This window comes from Rhea americana, unplaced genomic scaffold (assembly GCF_003343005.1).
Source record: "Rhea americana isolate MKP2758 unplaced genomic scaffold, rheAme1 scaffold_252, whole genome shotgun sequence".
Lineage (NCBI taxonomy): Eukaryota > Metazoa > Chordata > Aves > Rheiformes > Rheidae > Rhea > Rhea americana.
Window position 1 is genome coordinate 738,173 of NW_028186371.1, and position 22,000 is coordinate 760,172.

The window sequence follows — 22,000 nt, forward strand, 5'->3', positions numbered from 1 at the left end:
AGTAGTGTATTGGCTATTAGAGATATTATATGGGCAATAGGGAAAGATACTTGCTCTTATTTGCTGTTTGAAAGGACTTTTTCTGTTGAGTGAATAGGGAGTCTGGATGCTGAATGCTGGAACCAGCATCCCTGTTGGGCCAAGCAACTACTCATCACCATACCTAAATTGTGAGCTTCAAAACTCATCCCTGATGCTAAGTACATGAAGAATTTTAAGGCTCTTTATGGAGGCCTGTGGTTAGAGAATAGACTTTCTAACCAAACAGACTAAGCCATAGTTGTTCATTAAAGAATATTCTGCTTTTTTTTTCCTCTGTAGCACGTAGTTATGGATACGAGGCTGATGAACTTTGTTTGACCTATTARAGCAACCTCCACATATCAATGTTTCTGAGTTTAGTCCTTTAGTCCTCTTTGGTGCAGCTCCACAGGTTGCTTTTCCCACATTCGTCAGCAAAAACTTGCAAACTTCAATTGGCTTAACAGTCAAATGTTAACAGTAATAACAGTGCTCAGAGCATGAAGTATTACAATAATTCATTTTAATATGTTTATTAGGTCATAACAACAACTATAAACATAAGTACCATTCAGCTCTTTTGCAGATATATGAACTTACTAACATCAAATCTTTACCAGAATCACATATTCTTACAGGTGTCCCAGACACAACATTAACTTTATTAAGCAAAAGTTCATAAATAGTAAAAATGTCCTCTGTTTCACATTGCAGTGTTCCTCAAGCATGTATGTACAAGTTTGGAGGATCTTCTCCAAATCTGTGTCATAAACTTCCTTAGATGTTTTAACAACCATAGAGATGATTTTTTTGCCTGCAGCAAAGCCTTTTGTCCTTGAGCAATCTACAATTAGTATTGCTCTCAGCAGACATGAAAGTTTGTTTCTGAAAGGAAAGTGGTGATGAAATACAATACAATATTATCTGCTCAGAGTTTGCCTACACATTCTGCCCTCATTTTAAATCTTGCAGTTATAACACTGTCTCCTAAGAACAATAAATCTCCCTTATTTCAGTTCTTTATCTGCACTCTCTCTCTCTGAATATGTTAAAATGGTTGGCTTCCAGCAATGGAGATATTTTACTTAGGGTGGAGTGTGTTTACAGTCAGTTCTTTTCCTCTTTAATATTTACATGGTATTTTTTAAGGTTGCTACAATTTATGAATCATGTATGTTGACATACATTTTCTGAAATGTTCACAGTGCAGTATTTTTGTGGCCTAACCAAACCTTGTAAATGTCATTAAAAATAAACTTTTTTTTTAATATAAAAATAGAATACTTTATGTGTTTACACCAACAAACCCAGTTCTATTCTACACTGAACAAGCTATACAGTAGTATGCACAGAATTCCACAGGAACAGAAAGGACATGTGATGCTTGCCCTAAAGCTACAGTACTCTTCCCTAACGAATGAAAGTTTTATTTACTCTCTCTTTTCAACATTGTTTTTTGATCCTAATTTAGAAGTAAAAATGGATGTCATTATTCACTGAACTGCATGAGAGGCCATGGGCCTAAAACTGTTTCTTCTTTTGATTGCTCTTCTGAGGTCTTTAGGGTTGGCATGAAAAGTTACCAACATTCCTGCTATGGCAGTCTTTTTAGGTCAGGGCTGGCTGCAGCACCTCAGGTCTTTTGTCACCTTTGGTGGCAGCTCTCCAGGAGGGTAGGGGCAGAGCTTCAGGTTTTTGTTGGATGACTCACCAGACAGCAGCTCTGAGGGCCACCAGCCTGCTTTCTYCTCTTTCTCTCTAGAATGATACAGCCTGTACTACTACATCCTGGGGTTTAGCCTAGTGTTTAATATGGATGCCTTCAAGTTTTCATTCTCAGAGAGTGGTTACTGCATTACTGAAAGAAATGGAAGCCTCACATTTTTCAATAAGAGGTCTAGCAATACAAGCTGGTACTAAAATAAGTGGTTGAATGCTGGAATAAAGTTGACACTAGGAATGCTTTAAGCTAGGTGCTTTCTGTTTCATGTTACGTACCGTCTGACTACACCAGAGGATTGGCAAGGCTGACATGCCTGTTTTATTGCATTCCATTTTTTAATGATGACTTCTATAGTTTAAGGCTTTTGCCATGAAGCTGGCTCTCTTGGCTGCATGTCTTCCAAGAAATCTTGATATAGTGCAAAAAAAAAAAAAAAAAAAAAAAAANCTAATTTTGGACTGTGCAGGAGAAAAATATGTTTTGCAGGCTTCTAACTCTCATTGTTTGTCTTAGCCTTTTGCATGAAAACCATTTCTGTCTGCACTGCTCATCATCCTAAGGTATGTGCAACAATAATAGTCCTTCCAGCCTTAGTGGTTGGTATTCTACATTCTCCTTCATGGCATTAATGACAAATCTTTGTGCTTGGGTCTGAGCACACGACAACTGTGGGAACTAGCACTGGATGGTAGCACACAATGATTTCCATTTGCTAAAGTGATGCAGTTGTCCAAATAGTTGGAAATTGCTGTGATGGTTTACAGAATCCAATAGACTTAAACAACACAATACCATGTCCTTGCACTAGTGCAACTTGGGCAACAACATAAACATGTGCAACAGTGTTCTCACAAAGACTGGGCAGTGAAAAGTAGTGGACAAAATGTTTTGCTTTTTGTTCATACTACTAAGAATGATTTTTCCTCTATTTTAGACATACCCGTCATGTGTCTACATCCATGTCTGTGTTGTCTTGTGATGACAGTAGAGAAGGATAGGGAGCAATGCACTTCACGTTGACATAAGTAGCATTGACATGAACGTAGTGTTCCCCAACAAAAGTGGAGAAGATTGTTGATATTTTTGAAACAAGTTCAGAAAATGCTGGRCGCATCTCAGGTTTTGGATGCCAGCACTTCAGCATGACTTCATACCTGCCATTCAAATAGAAGTGAACAATTAGGAAATCATGTAAAAAAAGGAGGGAAAAAAAAAGAAAAACAGCTCTCCCTTCCCTCATAGTCTCACTCATGGTAATATCAGAATCAGCAGCATTTGCAGGTTTTGCAAACTATGTACTTACAGTGGGTCAGGGCAGTATTCAGGTTGTAGCAGCCTTCTTCCTTGTAATAAGTAAACAGTTATATCAAAAGAATTTACATCAGGATAAGGTGGTGCCCCTCTTGTCATAAGTTCCCATAACAACACACCAAAGGACCACTAGAAAACAAAGAAAAAAATAATAAATCATTGGGTTAGAGAGCTTTACATTCTACTTTTAGAATATGGTTTGACAGATTTAAGTATTCAAATGCATGGATTTTCCTTTTAAAAAGTTACTTTACTGCATTCAGTTTTCTTTTAAGTGGACTAATAAATGCTGTAGGGACTTGAGGAACCACTTAAATTAGAGCTAGAGAAACTCAACTAAGTAAATGAAAGAAAAATAAAAGCCTATAAGCCTGCTACTTAGCTGGTATAAATTGGCTGGCCTCTTTTGAGGTTAATGGAGCTCTGCCAATTTACATGAGCTGATGATCTGATTAACCCTGTGTAAATACATACTGAAGAGAATATACATGGTGAAATTCCTATGCATCACAAGCTAATTTGAATCTGGATTCGAAGGACGGCTAAAATACAAAGTGATCCAGCCAACTAATGACTTCAGTTTATAATTTTTTTCTTCATAAATGGCCAGGTAATATTTAGATTGCTGTAGGCAGTCAGTAAGTATTTATAAAGCAAATAAAGTCTTTTTGAGACCTATTAAATTTTAAGGGTATCAAAGTTAACCTGTTCTGTCAAGCTTTCTGGAGCCCCTCCTATCGCAGAGTTCAGCTCCAACCTGGATTTTTGGAGTGTCCTTCTTTCTCCTTGGAGTGGGATTAAATTCCTGTTTTTTTCCCAAGCAGTAACAGGCAATCAGGTCAACTTCTGCTGCTTTGTGATTGGGACAAATACCCTTTCTAGATACAAAACCAGTCTCCCATTCTTATGTGAACTAAAGTTAGATTCAAACACAAGTTTTGGTTTGGAATTAGTCCATTTATCAAACGCTAGAAAGATGCCTTTGGCAATATGAGAGAAATTAACAGATGATACAAATATGTTTGTACATTACCACATCTGACTTTGTTGTGAACTTCTGAGTTTGTAAACTTTCTAAAGCCATCCATTTCACTGGCAGTTTAGCTCCTGTTTTATTGTGCACACTGTAGTATTCTTTATCATAGACATCTCTAGCAAGACCAAAATCAGCAACCTTGACAGTAAATTTTTCATCCAACCTACAGAAAGAACAAAAAATATTATCTGTAGCTGAGCAGACTGGATTTACGATGATGGTGGCTTATAATGAGTGACTTGCATTTTTGAGACTATGACTTTGGAAGGCAGTTCTTTATCTTGCATCTATTAACTAATGCCATAGTAAATGAGAAAGTGCAACACAGTATATTTGATACCCATTTAACACAGTGAATAACTCAGGAAATTACTGATATTGTTTTGATAATACAGTTCAAATTACACCTCTTTTAAAACAACAGCTCTGTGGAAAAAGATCTTTGTTAACAGCCTATATATCTTGATACTGAGAGCCACATCATTTCTTCCACAGCTGTTTCTTCTTCCTTATCCTTAGAAACCTCTCATTTCTATTTTCAAATCCAGGTATCACTTTCCTACTTGCTCTCAATTTGGATAAGGAAGCACCCCTCATTATCTCAGTGATTGCCCATATCTAATAACTTTTAGTCTCCGAAGGATGTGTTGGATGTCCATAGTGAAATAGGTACTGGGAAAGGTTGGGAAGGCGTAAGAATTCTGATCTGGTTACAGCTCAAACACACCAGAAGATCTCCCTAGCTTTGCTCTTCTAACTAAGCTCAGGCTTTCTATTAATAAGCAATATCACTGGCAGAAAATAGACAGAGTATAAGTCTTGGCATACTTAAGACTACCCTCCATTTTACATAGAGACATAGGCTCAGCATATAACTGCTTTGGGCTTATATACAGAATCACAGAATGATTTAGATTGGCAGGGACTTYTGGAGATCACCTTGTCCAACCTCCAGCTCAAAACAGGGTCAGCAAGAGCAGGTTTCTCTGGGCGTGTCCAGCTGGGTTTTGAGTATCTCCAAGGATGAAGAGTCCACAACCTCTCTGGCAACATGTTCCAATGTTTGATCATAGTAAAATCTTTTTTTCTTTTGTTTAAATGGAATTTCTTGTATTTCAATTTGTGCTCGTTGCCTCTTATCCTGTCATTTGGCACAACTGAAAAGAATCTGGATACATCTTCCTCACTTCCCCCATCAGATATTTATACACACTGATACAATCCCTCTAGAGTCTTTTCTTCTCCAGGCTGAGCAGGCCCAGCTCTCACAGACTTTCTGCGCAGGGCAGGTGCTCCAAGCACCTAATTATCTTCGTTGTCCTTCGCTGCATGTGCTCCAGCAGGTTCATGTCTCTCTTGTCCTGCAAAGTCCAGCCCTGGGCCTGACACTCCAGCTGCGGCSTCCCCAGTGCTGAGGAGAGGGGAAGGATCCCCTCCCTCCCTCCACTGGCAATACTATTTCTGGTGCAGCCCAGGAGGCTGTTGGCCACCTTTACTGCAACGGCACATTGCTGGCTCATATTCAAGTTGTTGTCCACCAGGACCCCTAGGTCCTTCTCTACAAAGTCACATTCCAGTTGGTTGGCACCAGTCTATACTGGTGCACAGGTTCATCTGTACCCAGGTACCAAGGACTTGGCCTTTCCCTTTGTTGAATGTTATGATGTTTCCGTCTGCCTGTTTCTCCAACCTGTTGAGGACCCTCTGAATGACGGTGCAATCATTTGGTTCATTTACCAATTTAATAACTAAGCTAATATTAATGAAGGGAGTAGGAGGGAAATTTTATGGGTCAACAGGAAGCAGTTTATCCCATAACTATTCCCTGCACCTCTTCCAGGATAATGGAATAGAGTCAAGAGTTCATGAGCTCTGTCTCTGCATCCTGGTTTCCTTTCTGATGGACATCATCGATGTGGCAGGGTTTGTGGTTCTGCATCTTGGACTGTGCATGGCCACTGAGGAGTGTGTGCCTTCAGTCCTATACCTTCCTCTCACATGGCAGCAATTATCCAGGCTCTGAAATGCTAGGCCATGTAGAAGTACAAAAGCAGCCATTCAGTTGCTAAGGCAATGTAAGATCTCCCGATAGCTGTTTCCCCCTTCTCCAAAGAAAAGATGGTAGGCCAGATGGAAGTGTCTTGTGGTCACTGCTTGGACTTGGATCAAGTGATCCAGGACTTCTGTCCAGTAACCCAATTCCTTTGTTCTTAGGAAATCTGAAAATTATGTTGCTTGTTATTTTTTTCCTCCCTTAAAAAAACAGCAGCTGCAAGAAAATGTTCCATAGAGTCTGTGGAACTGCACGAGTGTGCAGAGTTTGAAAAAGAAAATGCAGACAAAATTTCTAGTATCACAAGTGAATAACCTTCTTGCAAACAGAGTTCCAAATTATCACATGCTAAATACAAGCTCTAACATTTAATACTGAATCTCATTAACTCACAACATCATAGGTGATGAATCAGCATAGTAGTATGAGAATACTGTATCAATAATTCTGTGTGTGAACTGGACTGTCTGGCCACACACACACTAGTCAGATTCTTTGCATGCTCCTAGTGTTTAACGTTAAACTTTTGTGCAGAACTGAGTCAAACTAAGCTCCTATTCATGTAACAGAAGATTACTGTCAGGAGGTCTCGTTATTTCTTTGCATTCCCATTTTTCCCACACAGTTCCTCTGTGTTCCCCTCCCCACTGCTAGGTGCAGCAGCCGAGACGTGCAGCTTCGGAGGAGGCTGGGTGGAAAGCACAGCAAGCCGAGACAATGCCACTTTTACCTCCCTTAGGAGATTCCACTTAAATTCTCTAACTAATGATTTCGAGAGCCTATACTTTCACCTCATCTGTTATTATTTCCCACACTTAGCAAAGCTTATGTGTAAGAAGTGAGCCTTTAGCAAGATGAGTAGCTCATCAGTATAATTGTTGAACAATTAAAAAAAAACTTTCTTGAGTAAAAAAGAGTACTCTGGAAGCTTACATTCACCTCAGTTTACTGTCTTACACAAAAGAATGTGATAATCTGGCTGGAATTAGATTTGTGTACTTACATACAGTTTCTTGCTGCCAAGTCTCTATGGACAAACTTTTTGCTTGCAAGGTATTTCATCCCTTTTGCGACTTGAAGGCCAAATCCAATTAAATCTTTTACTGTTGGGTTCTGTAAAATATAAGTATTTGTAATACTTTATAGTGATACAGTGAATGCAGACTGTCATTTTTTTGCCATGATTTTCAGCTTTTGACCCAGCTGTCTTGCCACCAGAATGATCAAGACTCATAATAAAACCGSCATAAGTTTAGGTCAAGTTCTTACCTCCAATAAGGAAACACACTGTAAGAACCAATAAAACTAATAGACTCCAGAATGGTGGAGTTTGCAACCTAATCGGCATGAACTAGGCTAGGAGGTGGAACAGTATGTCGGAATCTCATCATCATCACAGCTGATATGCAAAATTCACATTTGTGAATTTAGAGTAATGGTATTTAAGTCAACAGAAGATGCTAACTACGTAGTTGGAACTCATTAGCTAGAAATGGCCAAGAAAGAAAGAAATCTTCTTTGAAGCACAACAAGTAAAAGCTATTATCAGTATTATGGCATGGAAAAGACAAATGAGACCTTAGCATTTACCAGAAGGGAGATTTTCCGCAGAGGTTGGTAAATGTTTTGCCTTCAAGGCACTGGTGAGAACTTACTGAAAATCTTTACTATAAATATAAACCTGTAACTCTTTTATCTAGCAGCACGACCTATTAAGTAATAGTAAAGTCCCACAGATTTTTGTGCGGTTAATATTGCTCCGTATCACTTTTATTTTTTTCCGTGAAACAATCCTGTTCAGCTGGGGTTATTATTCTGTTTATTTGAGGAACGCCCATGGGCACTAGTCACAGACAAGGTCCTTGGTACTTGTGGAGTGGAACAAACAGAAAAGCTCCCTACCTCAAAAAGTTTAACTCCCCCAACGATTTATCAGAACACATGCATAGCTTTTGTTTCTGCTTTACTGCCCACTGCTGAGTGCCATGGAGATAGGAGCCAAATCCCAGTGACTCACAAGTCCCTTTATCACAGCACTGCAAAATGGGTGAAAGTCTATACTATAAAATGGGCGAGAGCAGCTACCTGAGGCAAGACTTGTGGTCTCACTCTTGGGAGAAGCAGTGAAGCACAGCTGAGAAATCTGTCGTCTTTTACTGAAATCTGGGAAAACCATGGATAGGACAGTACTCATAATTTGTACAGCAATTGTTGTTTTTCTTTGTTAAGATGATAAGAAAAATATTGATAGTAATAGGAGTTGTAACAGTATTTATCTGGACATGAAGATCTCTTATCTAGGCAATGTATTGAGATAGAATAGCAGATGGTGATGACTGGCACAGCTGCACTGAAGTCAACAGAGAGATGCCAGTTTCACCAGCAGATGGTTGGGCCCTTTGACTTAAATCTAATAAACACATTTGTTTATAAAGAGGCTTATGGATGAGAGATGAGAAATACTTATTGCTGATAATTTCTGGGAAACATTCTAGAAAGGAATTTGGAGGGGGAAGGGAAGGAGTGGCAGCGCTGTGGTCTGGCTCAGTGCCAACCTAGCGAGTGCCCAAGGTTAAGGTAGACTAAAAGCAACAAGTTATATATGTAATGCAATTATGAGAGTTTATAACCTGTGGTGTTGGAACAGGGAGTGGCTAGATTTACATTACCGTTTGGTAGACCTCACTGTGTACTTACATGTGTCTCATTCCTAATGAAGTTTCGAAGATCGCCATGTTTCATGTATGGAAGGATGACTAAGGGTGATCCTTCATTGGGCAAGCAGATTCCCAGGAGCGACAGGACATTGGGATGAGTGAAATCTTTCATGATTATTCCTTCTTTCAGAAACTGAGCTACTTCTTCCAGGTCTGTAATCCCTGAGAAATCCAATAATAAAATGAAGTAAAATAAAAAAAAATAAATCAAACTACAGTTCATTTCTTTACAGCAAATCATAGCAAAGCAGAACTGGTAATGCTAAACTACAAACATATTCCCCACCTCCCAGATTACAGTGAGGGTATGTGCATAGGTTTTCTTTCAATTTCTTTCAAATACACTGTTAGTAATGTTAATTCCATTTCTCCTTTTCTTAGTATAAATGATTTAGAATAGAAAAGCAACACTTGAGTAGAGACTTGAATAAATTTTGGTGTAGTATATTCCTGCTTTTTCCGCAGCTTTGCCTGCTGTTTAGCAATTCAACTTACAAAAAATAAATCTTAAATAGTCAGTAGAACAGGAAATGATGCTGCCTTCCCCTCATTTTCTTCTATCACTTTCTTTGTAGAAAGAAGACATAAGCATTTCATTTGATGAACAAATATATACTAATGCCTCATGGTAATCTAAGGTCATTGGAATTGCTCCAGGGATAAATCTGATCCAGGTACAACTATGAATTTTTATTTATGAAAGTACACTTCACTGTAATTAATTTGGCACTCTGGTTATCTTCGGAGTTACGGTAATGTTTCACTATTAAACATGTAACTCACTATTCAGTGACTTCACAGCACAATGAATTTTCCTGCCATCGTTATCCAGCAGTGTCCCATGGTACACACACCCAAAATGTCCTGTGTAAAAAATGAGCAAGATTAACTTTAATGAGTAAAATTAGCTTTCTGGTATTTTCCACTGTGGAATGATTATGCTTTAACAAAGTGATCACACTCCATTTCTGTCCAATTCTCAACACTTGCAAGTATACTTTATAATTAACACATAAAAGCAGAATTACATAAAACCATCATTACGTAAAATGAAAACTCTATTTGCAGCTTAACTGATATTTCCTGACCTAGATAGAGAGTATAAATAATGACAATGCTGGCACCACAACTGCTTCATATTCTTATAATGACTTGAACACAAAAAAACATATCAGCCCYTTCCCACCATACATTCCTGTCGGATATATGTCACAGGAGAGCACAGGAAGGCCCAAGGGAGTAGTTAAAAGTCACTGATTGTGACTACTGGACYGGTGGATCCCAAGCCTCTGCTACGTGGTCCTCAGAACTGCACAGCCTTCATGTGTCTTCAGTTGAATGCAGAACAAGGAGGTCACTGYGGGCTTATGGTCTTCCTTGCCATACCATGGAAAGTGTTGGGGGTTAAAAGTGGCATGTTGGACCTAAAAGTTTGGGAATCGCTCTTGCTGATCACAGATTGACCACATCACTAGGAGGCAGTCTGTGGTCTCAGTGAGTCTATGGTCTCTGCTATGGCCTATTTTCTAGTGGGAAATATCACTAAAAATGATGAGCACAACTTGCCTTCTTGATGATAGTCTAAGTAGTGAAATAAACTGTCAGGGACACAGAAATCCTTAGTGATCTTGTGCTTTTCTGTCAAGGAAATGGGGTAGTTTATTGAGTGGGGAAATCCCATATTAGAGCTTACCTTGACGTGTCTGGGAAAAATAGAGAAATTTGAGCTCCAGGTACAGGCATTAAATTATCCAGATCAAATTRTTTACATAAAATGCTGATTTCCTTCACAAATGCATAATTTACTGGGCTCTTTCTTATTATTGCAGTTAGAAAGCAAAATAATTTTGTCAAGTATGAGCTCAGTATAGAGAACAAGACTATTTCAATAATTCTACTTAGGTTCCAGTTATAAGCGCTGGTCAGAGCCCAGTTGGCTTTGATTTTGGCTTGGGGTAAAATTAACACAATGTTTGTTTTATAAAAGCAGCTAAAATCCCTTCAGACCACAGATCGTTTAGAACCTGGGCACAAATCCTAAATCGGGTGTGTCTGAAATATTTTTGATTTTGGCTCATTTCTAGATTCTAGGAGAAAATTATCAAAGGTTAATTATATTGGTGTCATTCTTCATATTTTTCAACACTTAAAAAAGAGACTTGCTTGGCCTTCTCTGAAACAAGAAAGAAAAGAAAAAGGCCCACCCTTACTTCAGGGATGATGAAGTGTAATACATGGATGGGAAACACTGACTGTTTATTTGATTTGTGGCTATTTTCCTGCAGAAAAGACATTAGGAATATCATTTATAGCCAATTTTTATCAGTTTTCTGTTATTCAACAGAAGACCTCTTCTATGTGATCTGTAGAAGTACTGAAAATCCACTGTTTCCACTTCAATTGCTGATAGGTTCTTAGTATAGCTTTTAGAAAATGCCACTGACGGAAATACTGGTTTGAGTTGTGAGAGGTGGAGGGAACCTGCTGAAGGAGAGGTAAAGAAATAAGGATGATGGGAGAAGGTCAGGAAAATAGGGGACTTGCTATACCAGGGACAACAGTAAAGGGAAGAGAATTAGGAGTTACACAGTGCACTATTCTTGAGCTGGAGAGAGGAAGAAGAGGAACCAGAGAGCTTTTGGTGTGAAGAAGCAAGCAGTGAAGGAAATTCCTGATCTAGGAGTAGGGGAAAGCAGCACAGGAGGAACCTGCAGAGCTGAACTGGGCACCTGCATTTCAGCTGTTGACTTCTACTGAGTGTGGCCGGTGACTGCCGGAGGTTTCAGTAGTACTCCTTCCAGTTCTCATGCATAGAGTGTAAGATCATCAGGTCTCCACCTCAGCATCCTCTGCCACGCAGGCCTGTGTCTCAAGCTCCTGTGATGCTCTGCTGCAGTCTCCCTGCTACTCTCCAGCCTCCTGCAGCCCCGGCTGCCCTCTCCTGTGACCCACACGACTATGAAATAGGAGTAAGGCAGCTGAGGGGGACCAATAGGTCTCTAGGTTCAGAGGAATGGCAGACTCCTTCCCTTCTCTACTGTCGTCTCCAACTCAACCCTTGAACAGAATTAGAAGGCCATGTGCCCTTTACTCTCCCCTTGATTTGGTGGAGGTGATGCAGGATTGAAAGAGGTAAAAAGCTCGAGAAACCTGCACATAGCCACCATATTTGGACTGTTCATGTATGAATAGCTGTACAAAAAGAACACCAGTTTGCTAGGTAAGAATCCTGGTACCCACCTCGTCCTATTACTTCGCTGAAGTGCACGATCAGGCTGTCAGCACCRATAACCACATGCTGGACTTCTTTGACCAGGTCTGGATTTAAGGCACTGATATCAATGTGGACATTAGTTTGGAGCAGTGGACTGGCTAAATCTGAGTCCCCACTGGACAGAATTGGGGAGAGGTCAGAATGAGGGTACTGCGCCGGTCTGCACGAGCCATTCTGAGACATGCTTGGAAACTGGTCTGCAAGATGAACAGAAACTGTTATAATCCTTTCAGACTTCTCCTTGGAAAACAGAGAGATTTATTTTATTGGTGAGCGAGGGTTTGAGTTTATCAGTTTGGGAGTGGCTTGGCTTTGCAGGAGTTTCTGTCACAAAGGAAAAATGAAAATACGCATTGCTAATCTGCCAAACTCCAGGAAAACCATGTCACTAGAAATTTATGCTAGTCTCAGCCCTGAAGTAAGTGGCAAAAAAATGGCTTTTCTGAGGAGATGGAAGGAGGCCTTGATGCTTCCTGCCAAGTGTAGTTTATGGGATTTCTAGTGATTAAGAGTATCAAGAGTAAAATGGAAAATGACAGCAAAATGAGAGGAGGAAGTAGCAAACAATTACATATATGAAACTTTTATTATTTTCAGGTTCTAATTTGGTAGGGAACCTTACATTTCATGAAGGTTTCCAAACTGCTGTTGACTAGCTATATTTATCCAATGGTAAATATTCAACCAGGGAAATGCCTAGAGGTGATTCATATCCTGCAACTGCTGAAGATAATACAGTTGGTGCAGCACATGAAAATAACGTGAGCCAGCTAATTTAAAATAACAGAAATTAAAATGTTTCTGTGAAGCAAGGAGTATTTATGTGAGAAAATAATTTTTGTCAACACCATATTGTTTAGGTATTTTAAATTGCTTTTATTTAAAAGCTTTTTCTAATATTTTCAGTGATATAAGGAGCTAAATTTTTATTATAACAATTTTAATCTGCGATCATTCCAGTGGAGTCAATGAGCAGAATTTTGCTCAAGAGCAAAAAAAGAGGGGAGAGAAATTTAACAACAGAAATGATCAGATATTTTATCAGAGAGTTGTTGCACAGACATGCTTTATATATTTATGTATAAAACCTGTGAAGTTTTCATATAACGTTATTGTTATCGCTCCAGGTGCTGAGAATAACTCAGAGCTGCTCTATGTAGGGCAAAAATATACACTCTTCCATTTACAAAGCTGTATTTATGTTACCAAAGGCAAATATCTATTTAATAAGCATGGTAAAATACTCTAGCCAGGCTTGAAAAACACTTTTTATGGCAGCTACATGTAAGCTCACATGTTTTCCAATGTTTCTATCATTTTGTTCTTTTACAGTAATTAAACTGAATGTTCATACAGGGATATTTAGTGAATGAATCTACTTCTCTGGTGCATTCTCTGCTGTGCTTTGGCAGTGTATGGTGATCTCAGCATCACAGGAGATTTACCCTCCACTAAGGATTTTGCATAGTTTTGTCTCTGTTGCAACTCCTCAACCGCTTTCCCTTCTAATCGCTGGCACAGGCTTCCCTTTTCCATTGGGAATCCTTCAATCAAGGAACATCCTGTGCAATCTGACTGCTGCAATTAAAGAATCATAAAGGAAACTGGCCTAATTTGGGTGGTTTCTATTAAGTTGCATACAACAGCACCTGAAATAGTACAGACTATACCCATACCAAGACTAAGAAAAATGGTGTTGTAAGGCATACAAATGTATTCAACATAAAAATATTCTTCCCTCATGCTCAAAGACCTGGAAGTGAAACAATGTGTTTTCTGAGCCTGGTCTCCCAGGACATGTGAACCTCAACCGAACTGTGACAGTTTTCACAGTCCTCTTAGTTTAATTTTTTAAATGAACATTTCTGGGTCATACAAGATGCCACTTTGCTGGGTTTATAAGAGATGCATGAACAGAAAAAAGAGTATCAGTTTACAGAACTCCATTTCCCATGTAGGGCTGACAGAATGGATTTATGATGACTACATATGAAGTCACAGAGACACACTAAACCTGGAGCCACTTGATGTCATCCTTAAAATCATGTTTGCAGACTGGATTTGCTCATAGTATGGACCTGATGATAACACAAAATCCCAATATCCAGCAGCTCCTAATTAAGTGCGGAGAATAGTAATTGTTATAGATACACTTTCAGTAAGTTTTTACAGTGATAATACTAATAATGTTTTACTATATTCCTCCAATGGAAACACAGCAAAAATAAAATCCTTTGCACCTTAACCTTGGGGAGCAGCTGTGAAGCTCAGTTCTCTGAGCACGAGTGTCCTAAACAACAGACACACGGATAGATCAGATAAAAAATTGAAGTTAGGATTTTAGACGAAGTAGCTACTATCGAAGTCATCTGAAAAGCAGGATGTTTAAAAAGGCATCGTCTGCGTAGATTCATAAAAGAGACTAACCTTCTAGAAAAGTTGATCGGTAGTCTACGGATTCACTTGAAACCATTTCTGTCGTTGGACTTACACTCCTGGCGCTCACCAGCCTGTCCAGATGAGGAGTGTGTACTCTGCCGTCATAGCGCACCAGATCACTTCCCAGATCTGAAGAGGGACGACAAAGAAATATTGGGAAACTCTCCTGTGGCATCCATTTAAGTTAGGCTTTTCTGCTCTGCTGGGGAAAGGGTTGGGGAGCTGCTCAGACAGACATGTGCAAGAGCTGAGCTTTAGCAATTTGAGCAGCACCAGACTTCCTGTAACTCATGTTAAAGCCCTAACCATAGCTTCTGGGCTATGGCTATGCTGGAAGACACAAGAGAGCTTTGAAGCTTCTGGAGCCGCGGTGATGACCTGATCATGACACCACATCATAAAAGACCTGGTTTTATGCTAGTTCCTCTCCTCCTTCCCCCTTGCTTGGTGTGTGGTTTCCACAGGAAGAAAACCCACGTCTGGTTAGAGGGAGCACGCCCTGGTTTGAGCGAACAGGAGACAGGGGTATCACAGGGCTCTGTGTCTTCCACAGTCCAGATACAGCCCAAAGGACTTCGAGGCAACTCGATGAAGCTGAAGTATGCTTATCATTTACTTGTTCCCTCTTCCAAGGCTGATTGGGGAAGAGAAGTTATTAAGTTTCTCTAATAGCTCGTACATCTTTCTCATTTAGGCATACTGAGGCCCTTCACCCAACTCAGGCAGCAGCCAGAGGCTGAAATGCAACCAAAAATTGTACCAGATTGTGAAACTTCTGCTGAGAGGTTACAGAAGGGCATTGCATGGAATTTTAGCACAGTATAAATTCATATAAATTGTTAAAATATAGGCTATAACAACTAAATTATTTGACAGAATTGTCTATGATGGACCTTTGATTTGCTTCTTCCTCCTCCTCCAGAGGAAAAACACCAAACAGATCAAAATTAAAACTGATGTTGAAATGACTCCAGCAATCAGTCCAGTGAAATTCTGATCTTGACGAATTAGGACTTTTCCAATGACTGTTGACAAAACTTCTTGCTTCCACTGAAAAAAATAAAGAAAAAATAGATATTGTGAAGGTTTGAAAAGGCAGGTAAGAGTTGCACTATTAGCACTAAAGTATGAGCTGGAAATGTCCCATATGAACTAAATCTTGATTTCAAGATGCTCCACTGAGAGAAGAAACTTGGAGTGCAGCAATGATTATATTGCTGTATGTGAAATCGGATCTACCTTCGTATGGTTATTACATGCTTTCAAGAGCTCTGGTAGTGACACAGCTACACACACGCTACACCATGCACGCAGCACATACTCGCACACAGAACCAGGGTCCCACTGCTACCAGATGCTAATTCCAAAGACTAAATTCATGCTTTTACTCAAATGGTGCAAGCAAATCTGTGGGGCTGTGAATAAAGGGCTGAGATGTAGGTTAAAAAAATAGCCTAAATGTCTTTAATATGTGTCCTTTTGGCATAAATATGCTGTAACGTCAAACTCCCTTTCTGCTGTCAGTGTGCCTGAATTTTAGTTCTCAAGGCCACGTGATCCTGTCCCTTGCCAGTTGCTAGCTTGTCGGCAGTTTAAGGAAACAAAACATATCAACCCCCCTTCCCCAAACCAACAGGGAAACAAACACCGAGCAGCTAACAGGGAAAAACTCTTTGGGGTCACGTGGCCCTGGCTCAGTCAGCTGGAATGCTTTTGGCCATCTTTTCTCTTCCTTCTGTGGAATTCATTCCTTCGGGTACTGTAATGATGGATTTGCCCGTCACAAGAGCAAATTTTCTTCCTCGCTGGGCAGACTTCAATTTCTGAGGCTCCTCCTTGCCAGTAAACAAGCAGAAACCTTGTTTAACCCCTTTATGTTGTATTCTCGCCTACCGTATGAAATACATTCACACATATCTCTTTCTCAGAGGTTAAGGAAATATCACATAGTAGAGCTGATTCAATAAAGTTCCAGTCGCAGCTGCATATGTAAAAATATGAATAGGTATAGAATATAACACCTGCACCGATATTATATGAAACTATGCATTTATAGATCTGGGAAACAGATTTGCCAGAAGGACATGTACAGAGCTATGCCTAATTTTATAGTTATGTATCCAAGAAATGGAACTTGTACTTCTTATAGTAAATTAATACTATTTTACATAAATTAAGAAAATAATATTTATYGTATGAATAAAGTTAATTAGTTATTATTAATTTTTTAGACTGCAGCAGCACATACGATCACCATTCACGGCCCAGGATCCTATTGAAACAACTGTTGTGAAAGACATAGAACAAAAAGGTGATTCCTGCTCCAAAGAGGTTACAATCTGAATGAAAATCACAACATGGACTTTGATCCTACTCACACTTAGATGACTGGGAAAATTTCCAGTGTTTTCAATGACTCAGGGTCTGTAATCAGCAAACTTCTTAGTTTAAATGTAAAAAACCTCAAATCCTCAACACTCTGTGGTTTTCCATACTTATATGTTAAAAGATGTAAAGATTTGGAACGACTTCTGTCATATTTTATCAATCAGTTAATCAAAACTGTCTACCATTTAAGCCTACAGTAGCATTCCAAAGGACTCTACTGAAACCACGTTTAGAACAATAGAGATTAAAACTCAAATATTTGTCCTAAGTGGCTGATCTCAGAAAAAAAAAAATGGAGGATCATAGACGGRAAGGATTGGAACCTACTGACCTTAGTGGATATTTTTTTGCTGAAAAAAGGAATTGTGAGCTCAAAGTAAGGCTAAGTCATTATACTTCACATTCTTCCCCATATGTTGCCTCTTGCCTTTGGATTAAGAATTATCTTTTTGTTTCTGTTTATGTCCTGCTTTGTGCTTAAGGCTCTAAAAACTTTCCATACAGACAGATAACAACAACCACCATAACAATGAAGTTTCTTTTTAAATAATCAATATTATTTTGAACATCAATYCCCAAACAAACAGGGATAGAGATATCCCTGTAAACTATAAGATTAGGCTTATATTAAAGGTTTGTATGTTCCATAATGACCCTGGAATTGATACTAAAAATCACATTAATATCACAAGTGCAGAGTAGCCACCTCACCTCTATATTTAGCTCACTGTTGGATTTCAGCAGATCACTTGGAACTGTACACAGAATTGATTCTGACTGCAAGAGGAGGTTTTCACAGCTTTTATTTCCAACTTTTAGCACCTCTCCTTTAACAGCTTCTGAATCAATATAATTACCCTTGAAAAAAAAATCAATTTTATATTACATAACCATCTCATAAAAGTTAAGTTAGAAGTTAAAGAAAAGTCCTTTTATCACCTTGGAAAATATTATCTTAATGGAAAAGCAGTTGTGAAATAAAACAAGAAATAATACAAGATTATGTTCCTCTGCCAATACATTGGATTTTAATTCTCCTTTTAAATAGGAGTTTGACAGAAAGGTCAAAGGGGATTATAAAATTTAAGAGTAAAGTTTGCTGTCACTAACACAGCCCATAAGCACTTCTAAAAATGTAAATGTCCAAGGAATAAATTCTGTGATTCTGTTTAAATTTTTGCATAAGTTGCACGAGAAAGGAAGGATTACACGACCCTGTTGTTTATACAAAACTGTCATTATGTTATCCACAAAATACAGGCATCTCAAACATTTTGTTTTGCAAGTGTTTGTGGCAGAGGGAGTGAAGCTTTCAAAACAGAACAAGTGAATCGTAATCATAAAAATGGACAAATCTGTTAAAAGGAATCATGTTCTGCAGATCAAAGAGGAATAAGCCCTCGCAAAGTTGACAGCATTAAAAGTGAACTCCTTACTCAGAAAACCTGCCTTCACACTGCAGACTTGGATGAATTATTATTCCTACTGGTATTGTGTTAGTAAAGTCCAAAGGCCAAGTTCAGGATCATTTGTGCTGGGGACTGCATTGGTATCTTAGGAGCTTTGGTTCTGCCCTGAGAAGCGTGCAGTGTGCAGTCCAGCAAAAGATAAGATGAAAGAGCAGGCATATTAAGCGGGAGGAAAAAGAAAGGAGGGAGGATGGAGGCGGGGGAGGGAGGTGTCACTACCACAGTCTCCTTATGTAGACTGGATCTGGGAGTTTTTCAAGAGAAGGGAGGACAGAAGAACACATAATGCCTGACCCTGCAGTGAGGCCTTGTGTGCTGAAAAGAAAACAAGAATCCCATTTTGAGGGGAAAAATGTTACTTTGGAATACTTTTCAGGTTTGCTGCAGAATCAAACTGAGCCCTGGGAAAATTTTCATAAAAACATGGGAGAGTCAGTTTAAGGTCCTACTCTAACCCTAGCAAACCTGGGGAGCATCCCAGGGGAGTGTTTTCTAATCTCCGACCAACAAAGTCCGTGTTGCRCTCTTTGTTCTCTCTTCTTGGAGCCATTCTGTTTGATATTAAGTAAATAGTCAATGGGCCAGAGAGCACGTGAGTGACTTATTATTGCTTATTAGTACAGGGATTTGCTGGAGACTGAGAGACACTCATGGTCAAATCTTTCCTCTGAAGCATGTATCTCCAAAAGCTCGAATTTGGGCCTGCCATCTCCAGGATAAATATGTTGTCCAGGAGACTGTGGGTGAATGCCTCCCTCCTTCTTCTATACCAAACCTTAGAAATGTTTCTCTACCAAACTGATGCTTCCTCAATGAGGAAAAAAAAAAATCTGGCATTTCCTAAGCTAGACCTTAACCAGTTACAGTGAGGATCACAGTTTTTAGTTACTACCAGTAACATTTACATATATTAATATGTCATATTAATATTATATGTTTTCAAAACTCTTTCAGTGGTGTCTTCTACAAATAGAATTTGTCTTGGGTTATAAGAACAGGTGGAAAATGACTACTATGAGAACTGGGAAAAATATTTCCTCTTTTAAAGTATGTATTGCCCTCTACTTACTGAGAAGTGCCCCTTGCATGCAAGCTGGAGTAACTACTTAGTAGTCTGAATAGCTCTCACAAAGTAATCTGATAGACTCACTGCCTCACAACTATAGAGAGATCAGAGTAATTTGGGTCTAGGAGAGAGTCTAGGAGCAACGGACAAAATAAAGAATGGAAAATTTGAGACTGGTGTCAGAAGAATTTCTGAGGTGCCTAAACAGAGTAGATTAACCTGGGAAGAATGAGAAGTTATGGCAGCTATAGAGCTTCCTGTTTAATTTGCTCACAGCTGTTATAGTTTCTGTATTGCAGTGTCTGGGACCAGATGCTAAAGTAAATATGTTTTTTATGTGATGTGGAAAAGATGAAGAATAGAAATATTCTAGAAATAGACAAGAARAATTTCTTAAGAGTAAGTGTTTTACTAGTTTAGAAATAGAATACATGATTTGTTAAGTCTTGTTTTTTAGTTTTGGGACAGATATGTCATAGAACAGTGAAGATCCAAATATGTTTGTGTGACATGGAATAATTTATTTCTCTAGTCAAAGAATTTATATTTATAAATAAATTTAAGTCAACTAGAGGCTCAGTCCCAGGCATCTTTTTGAAGAATGTACAGAAATTTGGAATTGGTTTAGTGTATGAGTACAACCACTGATAGATAAAGCCTCTGTAGGTGATGCAGCTGAGTCTCAGCTTAGGCAATGACTAGACACAGAAAGTACACAGAAAGYGTAAGAAGGGTCTACGCTGGTGGTAGGACACCACTATTATCTTTGCAATGTAGAGAACTACTCCTCAGAAGAAAGAGAAAAAAGACATAACAGAAGTAAAGTAATGACCTTCTTGTCAATGTCTGTCCCACTCAGAAGGAAGCTGCTGCAGCTTCTCAGAGAGTGCAGCAGCCAGCCTGGCACACAATCCCAAGAACTCAGAGATGCTGCTGTACTTCAAAGGGCTGCTCTGCACCAAGAGGGCATTGAGGGGCATTTTCAAGAGCCTCCGAAGTGATGGTCACAGTAGAGTTAAGACAAGTACTCTCACTGCAAATACAGGCCGCCAAGTAATTCTGATAGAGGCAATCCTGTCTCTGAAGCATGTCATCACTTGTCGTATTTAAAAACAGACTGCTTTCTTGACCTAAGCTGCAGTGAAAATTCCCAATTATGTGAAGTGGCCAGACTGAGGCTCTACAGGAAAAAATGACTTTTCCATGATTTTCTCTGTGAATATCCCAGACCATAGCAGGTGCCACAGTGGCACTGCCAGGAAGATTGAACATCTGTTGCTAGGTGTGCGTATTGTGGATATAATACTTCAGTCTTCTGAGTACAGAGGAAATCAACAGAGAACCTAGTCCTATGGACAAACTATCAATTTCTTCTGCAGTTTGGGAATATTACGGGCAGACTGAGGTTAGAGACTATTTTTTCCCCCCACAGCTAGGGGAGGAAAATCTAGGATGTCTGCTGGGCCATTAGTGTGCCAGTTTACAGGTATCAGTCATGCGCTCCTATGGGAGGCAGTGAGTAACTATGTTCTCTTGAGCAGACTGAGTTCGTTGGTTGTCCCCAACTGTGAAGCACCAGAATTTCTCCTATCCTGAGTGCTTCCAAAGTTGGCAGGCCATGGGAGCACTTTTGAAATGGAGTCTTTGCGGTGTTGGAGGAGGAAAGTGCATCAAGTCACTCTGCTGTGACCCTTCTGACTGAGGTATGGTGGGCACTGAGAGACTTCAAAGAGTCACATACTTGGCAAAGGAAGACAGTGATGATGTGGGACCTTGAGAGACTCAATAGTGTGGAAGACAACAAGGATGTCACTGAAGACAAGAGAGACTGGCATTCCTGGCACACAGTGCCCTGACTGTGTTTTAGATAGAAGACTTAATGTCTTTTTGTGAGTAACATTTTCTTACAAAAACATGTTGTGGTCATCAGGCAAAAACAAACAGAACCTTTCAATAAGTACCCACTGTCATTTGATAAAAGCCAAATGTCACACTAGATTAGTTTGATTGAAAAACTTGTGATAAAAGCTCCCTCCACCCCTCTGAAACTAATTAAGAAAAAGATAAAAGAACTTTGATTTGGTAGAACAGTTTGTTCACTGAAGCAGGTTGCCATTTAATTTCATGCTGGTCTTGCTTAATTACTGCACAGAATATGACCATGAGGCATGTAAACTTGTGTGCATCTGTTTTTGTATGGGGCCAGGGAAAAGTGTTGCCAATATGGCTTGTAATGATCTTTTGGCCCCTGAAAATAATTTCCGAAAGTTGCCTCACTGTTTTGATAGAAGCACCCACTATAACTAATTCTATTTAGAAGAAGATGTTAAAGTGGTGCTTCTTCATGCTTTCTTCATGCTTTGTTCTAAGAGACCAGTTTTCACTAAAGTCATCCTCCACTTGGTTGCCAGGAAATAATCAGGGCACTAGGCTTAGGTAGACATCTGCCATGGGTGCCATGACTACAGGTGACGAAATTATTACTTTGGTCAGTCTTCAGTGG

The 22,000-nt window shown here is 39.4% G+C and overlaps 1 protein-coding gene across 4 annotated transcripts in view; it reads right to left on the minus strand.

Annotated features, from left to right (window-relative positions):
* Positions 1-565: 565 nt before the first annotated feature.
* MET (MET proto-oncogene, receptor tyrosine kinase) overlaps positions 566-22,000 on the minus strand; it is a 90,524-nt gene continuing 69,089 nt past the window's right edge. For 2 of the 4 annotated variants that reach the window (XM_085307092.1, XM_085307093.1), the window contains exons 12-22: positions 17,674-17,820; positions 15,468-15,624; positions 14,563-14,703; positions 12,102-12,332; positions 9,645-9,725; positions 8,842-9,023; positions 8,230-8,307; positions 7,148-7,257; positions 4,089-4,254; positions 3,048-3,184; positions 566-2,898 (exon numbers count right to left, since the gene is read on the minus strand). In XM_085307092.1, the coding sequence (XP_085163218.1) occupies positions 2,688-2,898; positions 3,048-3,184; positions 4,089-4,254; positions 7,148-7,257; positions 8,230-8,307; positions 8,842-9,023; positions 9,645-9,725; positions 12,102-12,332; positions 14,563-14,703; positions 15,468-15,624; positions 17,674-17,820 (1,641 nt within the window). In that variant the 3' untranslated portion in view covers positions 566-2,687. The remainder of the gene's footprint in view (positions 2,899-3,047; positions 3,185-4,088; positions 4,255-7,147; positions 7,258-8,229; positions 8,308-8,841; positions 9,024-9,644; positions 9,726-12,101; positions 12,333-14,562; positions 14,704-15,467; positions 15,625-17,673; positions 17,821-22,000) is intronic. The other 2 variants (XM_085307094.1, XM_085307095.1) reach the window with 2 other exon arrangements.